Consider the following 13,514-nt stretch of genomic DNA (forward strand, 5'->3'; position numbering starts at 1 on the left):
TGTAAGAGAAAAAAAAGTCCACTTACATACTTCAACTTTATCTTCCTTTTTTATACTATGTGTAGATGAAATAGTTGAAATAAGTCTTTTTGCTTTACTCTGGATACAATAATGTTTTTCTTCTAGAAAATGTCATTTACAGAAACACTTGTCATACCATTTATTTTCAATCGTCTATAAAATAATAGGATTCGACTTCAATGAAACTAATTTCAATTTTATAATTTTATCCATCGATATTTTCCTCGTATTTGACACATATCAAGAAAATAATTATAATACCGATGGCAGTCTTAGTAGTATATTTGGGATATGTTTAAAATTTTGGATATCTAAAATATTTTACATGTATTGAAAAGAGAAATTAACTCATATACTTACGTATCTTCTGCCTAAATTTAATATTACATAAACAAAATGTACCTAATCAATCATCATATTTTTGCATAATACAATAACAGGGTTACATCACAATAATGTTCATTTTAAACTTTGTTTTTGCAGGGCGGCCTTTGAAGGTGTAAGCAAAATAATAGTGAAGACACTTGGAAGTACAATGAATTTTGTAGACATAAGAAAGGTAACATTGCCGGAGAAACCTATTTCAAGACCGCCAAGCAGCAGAGGCTCTCAAATGATTATACCTGAGGACGAAAAAACCCCATTTAACCCACGCCATCACAGAGACCCTAAAAAGCCAATCAGGTTTTTATTCATTATTACTACTCGTAATTTATGCACGTACAATAAGCCAGCAAAAATCCATACATAGTTTAATGACTAAATTGGCGTGCGCTGGCGTGCGCGCAACTCACGCACACATCGACATAAACTACAATAAATGAATATCAACCTTGATGGAGAACATATAAGGCTCAATATATTTCTATAAAATATGGGGGTGGTTGTCAGGCTGCTGTTTTGTTTATTATTACTATTAATATAAGTAATTCTTTATTTCGTCAAATGACTCATAGTTAAAATGGTATGAGGCTCGGTCTCGTCTTAGACCAGCAATGAATTCGGTTACAATCGAGCACTGAAGTTTTGCTTGGTTTATAACCAACTAAATCAAAACTAAATGAATATATAGGAGTTTAATATTACCTATACAAATGATTTGAAAAAAAAAGTTTAATGAAGTTTATGAGAAGGGTTTCAGGGGTGTAAGAAAACGAGGTAGTCTCATATAAAATGTATTGTCTGTCACACACACACAGGAGGTTACAAAATACAGAAGGGTTCGGAAAAATCCCTTAAAATTAATAAAGTCGCGATAGATATGGGAGCGCGCGGATCGCGGCACATCAGTGTAGGTACGCGGAAGATGTGAATAGCTTGCCGGTTAATGGCTGACTGCCGAGCACAGAGGCGTCGGGGCAAACGGCGCGCTATATGACGTAGTGCGCATGCGCGATGTATCATGCGATGCGCGCGCAGGTGTTTGAAAGAGATTGCTATTCTCTATATCGCGTCGGCAACCGACCGAGGGAGGCCCGAGTGGGAAGGTCAGATGTACGGTGGTTTACTATACACTCCCCCTCAAGTCCTGGAGAACGCCCCCGCTCCTGGACTGGTGATTCAGTATCAGGTTTGTGAGGATTAGGGGGACGTCCACGTCCTTTTTTAGGGTTAATTGGCTTTGGCAAAGGTTCCTCATTGGTGTCACCTTGGTAACGAGAGAGATCTTTAGAGTGATATCTCCCTACAGTAATGTCCGGTTTCTCAGTGCTGGAGATGGCAAAAGTTGTAGGACTTATCTTTGCGGCAATCCTGTACGGTCCATCGCGGCGCGGGTAAAATTTAGCCGTCAGGTTCTTCTCTCCTTTGCTAAGTAAATGGGACTTGATCATCACAAGGTCACCTACCTTGAAATCGTCTGATGGGCGACGTGCTGCATCAGCATACTCTTTGTTCTTATCTTGTTGCCCTTCAACTCGTTCTCTGATAGCTGAAAGGGAATTTAAGAACTTACGAAGATATGGAGTAATTTGTGGAACAAAGTTATCTTTGTCCATGATAGCACGTAGATCATAAGTCACTTCAGTGGGAGATCTCATCTCCCGACCGAAGGTAAGGTATGCCGGAGACTTACCCGTTGTGCGGCATTTAGCGTTATTTAAGGCGAAACGGATTACCGGTAGTTTCTTTGGCCAGGAAGTGTGGTCATCCTCCACGAGTTGCGCTAGCATGGCCTTTAGATCACGGTTTTTCCGCTCTGCAGGGTTTGATTCCGGATGGTATAAAGGTATGAAGTTTTGTTTGATGTTCAAAACTGACATGCACTGCCGCATTATTGCGGACACAAATTGTACTCCATTGTCAGAGACAATTCTGCGTGGCAGGCCGTACCTTAGAAAGTATTCCTCCAAGAGGACATGAGCACAGGCTTCCGCCGTGGCTTCTTTAAGAGCATATAGCTCCATCCAGCGAGTAGCCGTGTCCTCGACCAACAAGACCCATCGCTCCCCCTGTTCTCCTTCTGGCAACGGGCCAAACAAATCTATTGCTAGTACCTCATTGCGATGGTTCATCACCGGAGTCTGGAGCAAGCCCTGCGGTTTGGAGTTGGTAGCTTTATATCGTTGGCAATGGATGCAGGCTTTAACGTAATCGGTTATTATTCTCCGCATTCCTGTAAAATAATACAACTGAGCTACTTTAAAATATGTTCTGTCAATACCTGGATGGCCAGCTGTAGGAGAATCGTGAAGTTCCTTTAAAATATCAGTTACTAGGCTGGTTGGAACTACTAGCTGAGGGGCTTCGCTGTCCGAGTCCGGATTAAAGCGGTATAGGACACCTTGGTCCATCAGATAACCCCTTTCTAACCATCGTTGAGCTGCGACATCGTCGGATCCTTCGAGCTCTTTGATTACTTTTTCCACTTCAGCATCCGCCGTCTGTTCTGAGCGGAGTTGGCTAGGGGTTTTTGTGGGCAGATCACATATAACGGTACAGATACCACAGTCGTCGCGAGATTCGCTGGAACAAACTGGCCTGCTAAGTGTGTCTGCCACGACATTTGCCTTGCCTGGTGTATACTGGAATTGGATATCAAAGGATTGGAGTTTTAAGGCCCAACGTACTAACCTGCCTGCTGGTGATTTCAAAGATAGCAACCAACGGAGAGGCTGATGATCGCTGCCGATTATGACTGGTTGGCCGTCTAGGTAAGGCCGAAAACGCTCTACAGCCCATACTACAGCGAGCGCCTCCCGTTCGGTGGTGGAGTAATTTCGCTCTGCAGCATTGAGTAGTCGGCTCGCGTACTCGATTGGCCTTTCCTGATGTCCGTCACCCTGTAGTAAAACGGCGCCCACGGCGTAGTTACTTGCGTCTGTACGCAGAACGAAGGGACGACGAAAATCGGCTTGTACCAGTATTGGAGCTGTGGTTAAGAGATGTTTCAGCTCGTTAAATGCTTGGGTCTGTTCTGAGCCCCAAGACCAGCTTTGGTTCTTCCTAGTTAATCGCGTCAAAGGCTCAGCGACCTTTGAGAAGCTAGGGATGAATTTTCTAAACCAAGAGCATGTTTGTAAAAACGTTCTTAAGTGTTTAAGATTACCAGGTTCCTTCATCTCGAGAACAGCACTCACCTTTTCTGGATCGGTGGATATACCTTGTTGTGTTATAACGTGGCCGAGATATTTTACGCTCTCTCTAGCGAAAAAACACTTCTCCCTGTTAACGTGGAGGTTAAATTCAGCCAAACGTTTAAAAACTGCCTCGAGGTCCAGTAGATGGCGTTGGTAACCCTCAGAAATAATCAGAAGATCGTCTAAATAGGCTAAAATAGTTACGTCTTTTAGAGCAGAGCACGAGCGTAGACGGTCAATGAGACGCTGGAACGTAGCCGGCGCGTTGCGAAGACCAAATGGCATTCTTTTAAACCTGTAAGTGCCTAGGGGGCAGATAAACGCTGTCTTGTCCCTATCGGCTTCTCGTACACTCACTTGCCAGTAAGAAGAACGCAAATCCAATGTACTCATGTAGCAGTCACGCTTCGTGCTTTGTACTAACTCGTCAATGCGTGGCATTGGATAAGAGTCGGCTTTGGTGATTGCATTTAAGCGTCTGTAATCGACGCAAAAACGGATAGACCCATTGGGCTTCGGTACCATGAGTGCCGGTGAACACCAAGCCGATTCACATTCTTCGATGACGTCATCTTTTAACATTTTGTCTATTTCAGTCTTCATCAGCTCCTTCTTTGAAGGGTTGAGGCGATAAGGAGGTACTGATATAGGTGGATGCTCACCTGTATCGATGCGGTGTTCAGCGTATGGTGTTGGTCCTCCCCCTGCTCTAAAAATGTGTGCATGCCTGGTAATTAGCTCAGCTAGCGCCTGTCGCTCAGCTGGTTTGAGATGAGTACCTTCATCCTTTCGGAGTATGTCGGTATATGCACAGGACACGCTACGCGAGGTGGGTGGTTCGAAACACAAGTCATATTTGACTGTACTATTTGCACTGAAAAACCAAACTTCCTTACTAAAATCTATAACTACACCAGCGGCGGTAATGAAATCGATACCTAATAATGTTTCATTATTGGTAGAATCCGGAAAAATTATGAATGGCATAGTAATAGACTTCGTTTCCAAGCACACCTGTAAGGTGGTAGTGAGTACCTCCATGGTACGTACAACACCGTCGGCAAGTTTAACTTCTCGCGTCGACGGGAGGAGGGGGTGTCCCCTTCCTTGAAGTAGAGTGTATAGAGAATGACCCGCAATGCAATGTTTAGCCGCAGTGTCAATCAAGGCGGTACCATTAAAACCTAAAATTTTAATTTTAAAAATCGGTCGTAAATCTCGGGTCGATGGTCTCCCGGAGTCGTTACCGCATGTAAGCACATTATTGTGATCATTTATTACACAAAAGTCATGTGAAAAAAAATTACTGTCCCTTGGACTATTTGAAAATAAGTTACTGTCCCTTGGACTATTTGAAAATAAGTTACTGTCTCTTGGACTATTACAAAAATCAAAACTGTCTCTAGGACTATGTAAAAAAGAGTTACTATCTCTTAGACTACAATAGTTATTAGGAAGAATTTTATTACATACATTATCGTTGGATAAGTTAGGTACATAATGTTTACGCTTTACACTAACGTTGTTATTGCTAACACTATTGTTATTGTCTGTAGTAGAGTTTTTCGATGAATAACACGATGAAACGGAACCATTATTATTATTACACATAGAGTTTTTCGATGAAAAACACAATGGAACCGAACTACGATTACGAACACTTTGAAGAGAGTAAAAACTTGTTTCGTTAACACTTTTAGGCACTGTGTCAGAGTTAGGTGTTAGGGATTGGGACTCACCTGAAGACGCCAATAGCTTACGACATTGATCCCTTGTATGTCCAAAACGTTTGCAGTAGGCACACGTAGGACGGGACTTTTTGGATGCAGGGGCGGAGTCCCGGCTCGGCGCCGTCGTAATAGGCGACGCAGGCGGCTGTCGTGCCGCCGAAGCCGAGGTCGAAGGCTGGTTTCGTGTCGCGTGCGTCGCGGCACGCGCGGGCACGACGGGCGCGTCGCGCAAATCGCGCGAGTTTGCGCCGTCGGATGAGGGCGCGGCTGCTGGAGCGGACACGTGAGATGCGGGTTTCAACCCTGCACTTGGCCTTTGTGCCTCGTCGAACGCATCTTCTACAATTCGTGCCAGGCGTAGTAAGTCCGTAAAATTGTTAAACTCCTCTCTTCGAAGTCTTTCTCTTATGCGATTATTTATTAGGCCGTAGGTAATGTCCAATTGGGCAGACAATGTTAAGTCACCTTTTGGCAATCTCGCTAAGAGAGCGCGTAATCGCGTAACAAATATATCGGTGTTTTCATTTTGTTGAGGGGAAGCGAAAATTTCGATATAAATTCGATGGGGTGGGCGGCGGTCACCGTAGGCGCTAATCAGGGTATTCTTCACCTGTTGCCATGACGAGACGGTGTCTTTAATACCTTGCCACCACGTGGCTGCATCGTCTTTGAATAGGTAGGCGAGGCCACGCAGGATATTGGAGTCAGCCACCTGCGCACACTCGCAGTACGCCTCGACGGCGTCTATGAATGCTTCAACAGACTCTTTTGGACGACCAGCGAAAGTTGCCCTACAGCGCATCAGGGTTGCATCACCTGACGGAACGCGCACGGACGAGTTTGCACTCATGGACTCCAGGATATCACGGAACGCTTCCGTTTGGGAACGCTGGAGTGACGCAATAATAGAGGCCACATTTTCAGAGGTGAGTAACGCAGTACTCTCTGTTGCACTTGTAGTCGCACGTGGTTTTTCCTCTTTACGACTGAGGCTCGACGAACGCGTATTTAGGGGCATTGTCACTACTTATTCACAAATTTTCACTACACTGGGATAAAACTATCGACTTTAAAACGTTGGAGCGCCATATATGAGAAGGGTTTCAGGGGTGTAAGAAAACGAGGTAGTCTCATATAAAATGTATTGTCTGTCACACACACACAGGAGGTTACAAAATACAGAAGGGTTCGGAAAAATCCCTTAAAATTAATAAAGTCGCGATAGATATGGGAGCGCGCGGATCGCGGCACATCAGTGTAGGTACGCGGAAGATGTGAATAGCTTGCCGGTTAATGGCTGACTGCCGAGCACAGAGGCGTCGGGGCAAACGGCGCGCTATATGACGTAGTGCGCATGCGCGATGTATCATGCGATGCGCGCGCAGGTGTTTGAAAGAGATTGCTATTCTCTATATCGCGTCGGCAACCGACCGAGGGAGGCCCGAGTGGGAAGGTCAGATGTACGGTGGTTTACTATAAGTTTTTAATTCAATGTTTTACATAACAACACTTTGTTTACACATATATCAATGGGTAATAAATATTATATACACATATTTATATCAATTTCAAATGTTTAGCTATAGCTTAATTATTCGTTTTCGAAACGAAAAGAAAATTGAAGCTAGCTAAACATAATAATAATATCACGCGACGGCGCGGGATTTTATTTTCTTTCGGTAGGGAATTGAATAGAAATCTAAATACTTTTACTTTACATACGAACTGCAAATATATTATTATTTTACAATTATAAACGTTATATATTTAAGATGAAAGAGAAAATAAAGTTAACATTTAATATAACCTCCCCTATTATCAATAACTGCAAGCAAGCAATGATCCGTCTATATTAAAAAAAATATCTGTTCCTTTTAAATTTTCCCATACTTCCATACAGTTCGTTCAGATTCCATATTTGCCATAACATTTTGGTCACTAACGAGTTGCAACCCTGCGCCATAAGTGAAGTCTTCCATGTTGAGATGACAAAAACGACTTCTCATCATTAAACATAGTACTCCTGTCAAAATCTTCAACCATGAAGCTTCGCTGATGCACTAATGCCGCAGACGACCACTATACGTGACTTAGTGGTTACAACAATACCTTCTGGAAAACGAGTTTTCCGCCCCTTTACCGTTATCTACTGAAACAAAACAAAGTAAATATAAATACTTATAACATGATAATATTAAGTGAAAAATCTGTTGAGAGCCTAATTAAAACAGTTTTTGCAATAATACCTAATCATAAACAAAAGGCATACTTACAGTAGGTAAATCTTGTCTCATTAGCAATTGTAGATATAGTATATCTCATATTATATGTATCTAGATTTTCGATAATGCGCGTCCTTTCCTGCATACTAATATTAGCTTGCATAGTTAGGGAACGTAGTATTTAATCAACTTTGTCACAGCACAATCACTCTCGCTAGCGAACTAGTAACAACGCAAAGTCACGAGTTAAAATCAATCGCTGTGTAATTTCTTCAGTTACGTAACTTTTTACCGTTTAAGAAAATGTTAAATCAGTCTTACCCTTCACTTTTAAACATTCTTTAGAAACGTTTATAATTTCTGTTCCTATTAAAACATTATAATCAAACTTTAAAAAAACTGCACAAGATCACTATAGCGGGGATTGAACCATTGATCTTGCGATTACGAGTCTGATTCAATACCGCAATACCACCGAGCCAGTGATTATTTTATCGAAATTACGGATATGTTACTTGGTTAATTAAAAGATCAACGTGTAGTTTATTTGTTTACTTGTGTAGATATGTGAGTGAACGCGACCGAACGTGACCGCTGCATACGATACTTTTTCTTCACTCTATATGGACTTTTGCAGCTTACTGTACTTACTCGCATTTCATGTCTTTATTTATTTACTTAAAAAAAAAATAACAAGAAAGCAAGCCGGACTTCTTATAGAAAACCTGTTAAATAGGTAATTTTACAAATATAGGATTAGGCAAAATTGTTTATCAAACAGTACTTTTTTATATGGCGGTGTTTCCTCGTTGGTGGATCACCTGTTTAAAGATCTTATTTCGTAATATTATAATAAGAATTCGAATACTGCGTACATACAGGCCAACAAGTGGATTTTTTGGTATGGTTTGTTTAAAAATAAGCATTTTTTCACCTGTGTTTTTTTTTCACCAGTCCACGAATGGCTTATTTCAACTTGCTGAGGACATGTTTCGGCGCAGGCGCTTTAGGCCTGCCGTTAGCAGTAAGCCAGGCAGGCATGGTTCTCGGAATAATCATATGCATATGTATAGGACTCCTAATCATCCACACACATAAAATGCTGGTATGTACATGTCAATTTATGGATTAAACAATAAAGAGGAATTACACTGAATTTGCTTTAACATAAAAAATGGAATATTTGTCAAAGGCGACTAAAATGTGACCTATCTATACCATGAAAATAGCTAACATTATTGTTTGTTTAGCTAGAATGTCTCAACGAAATTAGTCGACAACTCAAGATACCCTACATATCCTATCGTTATGGCTTCCGAGTAGCGCTTCTTCATGGTCCTCCTATACTGAAGTGCCTCGGTGAATATGGGCCGTAAGTATATCGATACTCCATTTTAATAAATCCTAAATTCGAAAATCTGTTCTCTATCACGTCTAAATAGATTTTGATAAAATTTAATGATTTATGGAGATAACTTCATAGAGATGGTGCCTCTCAAATCTATCCCAGACCAAATATACATTTTTTGGTGTAAATAATTTGTCCATGTGTTCCTCGTATATTAGACACGATATAACTCGAACACACTCCATTTTCCTTCGTAATGCCTTCTCCATCATAATAAATCTCAACTACATACAACCCGTGAAATAAAACTCCAATTTCTTGCTTTTAATTCTTTCAGGTGCATTATAGCTACCTTTATGATAATGAGTCAACTTGGGATATGCTCAGTCTTTGTGATATTCACCGCTGATAGCTTAAAAGATGTAAGTAGGTATTCAAATCTTATGCACCGGAAGGAGTTGTAAAGCTTAAGATAAGATGCCAGGGTTGACGCCATAATCGCAGTGCATGAAAGATCGTTCCTATAAGGCAATTGCGCGGAGTTGTGCGTTCGATTGTATTCTAATTGTATTTTTAGATTAGGATCTTCCGTAAATGCGTAAGCTGAGTTAAACCTTTATAAAAATGTGGAAAATTTGTGTGAAATAACTGTATGAGAATTGGGTTCTTGATTATGGAAAGAGTCAGAGAGTAGCCGTGTGAGCCATGTTTCTGTCCATAGGTTGGTATGGTCTGTGGTAGGTAGGTATTATATTGTGGCGCAACTAGGGCATGTAATATCGGATAGTAATCAATATGAATTAATTTTCGATACTAGAGACCTAATACCGGAATTTGCACAATTTGTTTATTCTATAAATCTATACTTATTTATAATTACATACATAGTGTGTTTAAATAAAAGAACAATCGTCTAATCAGTCTCCTAATTTCTTCATATTTACAATTCAAAATAATATCAATCTAATATTGTTCTTGTAGTCTGTAGCGAGCTGTAGAGTAAACGAATTCGGTGCGGGCGGGGGAAACAACGCGGGGACCGGGGAGCGCTTTTCGCAGCTCGCGGCTTGCGTTCGGATTTAGCCGAGCCGTATCTATATCGCAGTCAACTAGCTTAATTAGCCGTTAAATTAGCAGCGTAGCCTCTTTACCAAACAGCGCCGTTCAACTAGCGGCCTGAATTATATTATTATAGTGTAATTTGTCCGTATTTTTTTTATGAATACCGTATTACGGTATTTGTCCTTCAATTCCGGTATTGAAATATCGAAAAAATCTGTCCGAGATACCGGAGGTACGATATTCCGGAATTCCGGTATGCATGCCTTAGGCGCAACATAACTTTACAATAGAAATGTAACTTTCTTTTTTAGATAATGGATTGGCAAAGTATAAATTCATCACTATTGACTTTGTTATTGCCTTATTTATTACTCGAATTCTCAATGAAGAACTTGAGTATAATAAGTCACGTGTCTATGGCCGGTTAGTGGACTACGTTTATTTTCCACCATTACATACCTTTACACATCGAGATATTGCTAAGAAGAGTAAGTAGTTGCCAGTGTTCATTCCATGTAAATGATACTGAATTTCATAAAAAAGTTAAAGCATACTATAAAATTTATTATTTGACAGAAATAAACAAGACATACTTTACCATAAAGTATGCTTTACTTTTTTTAAGAACGAGATAGTCCCCACTGAGCCAAAACAAGGTGCATCATCGAGGGCAAGTTTCTATCTCTTTCCTGCAAACTATGAAATTCTCATGAAATCATACAAAGGGAAGAGACAAGTACCTCTATATCACTGAATATCGCCGTTGACGTTCGTTAACTCGAGGTGGATGTGTAGTAGATATAACATTAAAATATGAGGTTAGACATTTACCAAAAATTACTATATGTACCTAGTAAAAAAAAATCATCCCGCTAATGAACCGAGCCACAGAATCCAAATCGAGAATTCGAATCTTTTTGGATGGTGGCTAGATAACTGTATTAAACTAGGTACCTATTTGACCATTCTAACCATGAAGCTGTATGTAGGCTGAATTTTAGCGGTTTTTACGAACCGTCATTTGATTCGAATTATATATTCGAATCAAATGACGGCAGATAGCAGGACAATTAAAGATTGGTAAATAACCAAGTAGGAACTAAATAACTAGTTTACTCATTGTATGAAATGTTTCAGGAAATATTTTGGCATTAGTAGGCATACTACTAATATTCTATCACATATTTGCTGATCCACATGGAGAAAATTTTGTCGTGAACACCAACCCTCTATCCATTTTGTTCTCTATTGGAACATTCTTCTTCAATATGTCAGCTGTAGGAGTGGTGAGTAAATTACAACTTAATAGTAGTTGTATTATATGATTATCGTTCCAACGTCTTCTACACGAGCGTAATTGTACACTAGTTAGTTATATAAATCGAACTGTTTTGGATTCAACATGAATTCAGGTCTCAACAGATACGAACATATTTTAATATCCCTGCCAGTAGCAGTCTGATTTGGCAGACTCCGACATCCGACCGACAGAAAGGGATATAGGTGTACAAAAGTCGTATTAGTTATTACATACATAATAAGCCTTGATATTTGATTTGCAGGTACTATCCATGGACAAGAATCTTCTTAATCCCGAAGTGATGGTGAGCCGTTATGGAGCTATCAATGTAGGAGGGGCTGTTGCCGTTGTTGTCTGCACCATCTTCGGCGCCCTGGGTTACTGGTCCTTTGGCACAATGGAAGAGAATATTCTACGATCCTTGCCATATGACGATTAGTATGTTTTTGGCGTATCCTTACATATTATAAAAAGACCCCCCGTCGCGGCTTTCTGTCTATCAGTATGAATGTGATAAACTCAAAAACTACGGAGGGGTTAGTGCGGGTTATCATTTCACTTCTCACCATCGAATCGATTCGAAGTGAGACGCAGCGAACCAATGACATTACCGTGTGGTTGTTGTTGCGTCACAATGGCGTAATATGATTGGTTCGTTGTGTCTCATAACCAGACACTCTCATTTCGAATCGATTCGATGGTGAGAAATGAAATGCTAACCCGCACTTCGCCCACAGATCGGATTCTTGTACGGGTTTCACCAGTAGATAGTGTGTTTCCCAAGGCCGGTTTTGGTGTACCTATAATTTATTATGGTATTACCCGAGCGAAGCCGGGACGGGTTGCTAGTTACTAATAAATTTAATACGCTCCGGGGCTCAGCTCTCGTGGATGTTCGTTATGTAATCTTTCTGTACACTTGAATTTGTAGATTTTGCGTGATTAAGTAACAAACATCTTCACATAAGTGTCACAGTCAGTGTACAAGTCAAGTTTCAGATTTACTCTGTTATCTTTAAGCTAAAGTATGTTTTGTCACTATCGCACTTTATAAAATTTGGCATTGACAGAACGAGACAAAACATACTTTAGCTTAAAGTATATTTTATCTTTTTTATGAATACTAGGTTAATATGTAAATAAGTATAATCATCGTTAGTTCAAACCGACTTTACATTCTAAAGTAAAACTTTACCCACGAAAGTAAATTCCTAAAAAGTCTATTTTAATTTATACCTATTGGTGTAAAATCATAAAATGACGTGGTAAGATTGTTTACTTATATTAGTAAGAAAAATCGAGATCGGGTCCGTGGTGACGCCACTCACCAACAGCTCTCCACAAGCTGTCCTGCGTCAAATGAATGCACTGGAAATCCAGAAGCTGCGATGATTGTCTCGTCACATATTATTAAATATGATATACCCAAAAAATAGACTCTAAAGTTTTAATAATTTATTTTTAAACTTTGCTTACAGCTCAGCAATGACTGCCATAGGTCTTTACCTCATAGCAGTAGGATTCACTTACCCACTCCAATGTTTCCCTGGAGTCCAGATCATGGTTGAGGTGATCAAAAACTACGACTTTAGTGAACCAATATCTGAAGAAACCCTTAAAATCTTTGAATACATTGCTAGACCAATGTTTGTAGTAATGACATGTAAGTTACTGAAACAGTATTTTTATGTACATACTTACCTTATATATACCTATTTTTATTGTGTTCCTAATTTGTTTAGCCTCGTTGCACATTATCTGGTTGAAAATTAGTTTTATAGTTGAAAATTGAATTTTTTTTTTTATAATTGATAATTATTTAAATCATATAACCACCTAAAACAATTCCCATGGTGTGGCAATATAAGTACGGAACTATCAATATTAGATCGGCCTTGTTGTTGTAGACAGTGACTGATCTATAATACAATTTTTGTTTTTCAGTTTTCATCTCCTACTCCATACCGTTTCAAGGACCGTTTGTGGCATTCGTTGGAAATCTTTGCACCACACTATTATCGGTTGTATTCCCCGCTACCATGGAGCTCTGCCTCTTGTACCCAGAGAATTACGGCAAATATCGTATCTACTTCTTTAAGAACCTCATTCTGATCATCTTTGGGCTGATTTCTTGGGCTTTTGGGGTGGCATTTAGCATTTATATCATATATGTCCGACTTTTGTCTGCGGAATCTAATGAATACATTCATGACTTTATTTGATGTATTAAATTACAAAAACCTTGCTTTTATT

At 39.9% G+C, this 13,514-nt stretch overlaps 1 protein-coding gene and 1 long non-coding RNA gene across 2 annotated transcripts; one reads left to right on the plus strand and one right to left on the minus strand.

The window, feature by feature from the left end:
• The first annotated feature begins 141 nt into the window (after window positions 1-141).
• On the plus strand, window positions 142-13,512 carry LOC128677455 (proton-coupled amino acid transporter-like protein CG1139). Its single transcript, XM_053758322.1, has 10 exons — window positions 142-419; window positions 505-705; window positions 8,506-8,656; window positions 8,802-8,923; window positions 9,237-9,321; window positions 10,273-10,384; window positions 11,099-11,247; window positions 11,524-11,699; window positions 12,740-12,924; window positions 13,206-13,512. Coding segments are annotated over exons 1-10 (1,461 nt in total). The 5' UTR covers window positions 142-417; the 3' UTR covers window positions 13,484-13,512.
• Window positions 7,228-8,125, minus strand: LOC135309895 (uncharacterized). The gene is made up of 2 exons (XR_010370151.1): window positions 7,603-8,125; window positions 7,228-7,478 (listed from the first exon to the last, which is right to left on the minus strand). It is a non-coding gene; the product is annotated as an uncharacterized LOC135309895 (long non-coding RNA).
• Window positions 13,513-13,514: the final 2 nt, after the last annotated feature.

The sequence above is a fragment of the Plodia interpunctella genome, chromosome 18 (genome assembly GCF_027563975.2).
Source record: "Plodia interpunctella isolate USDA-ARS_2022_Savannah chromosome 18, ilPloInte3.2, whole genome shotgun sequence".
Taxonomy (NCBI): Eukaryota; Metazoa; Arthropoda; class Insecta; order Lepidoptera; family Pyralidae; genus Plodia; species Plodia interpunctella.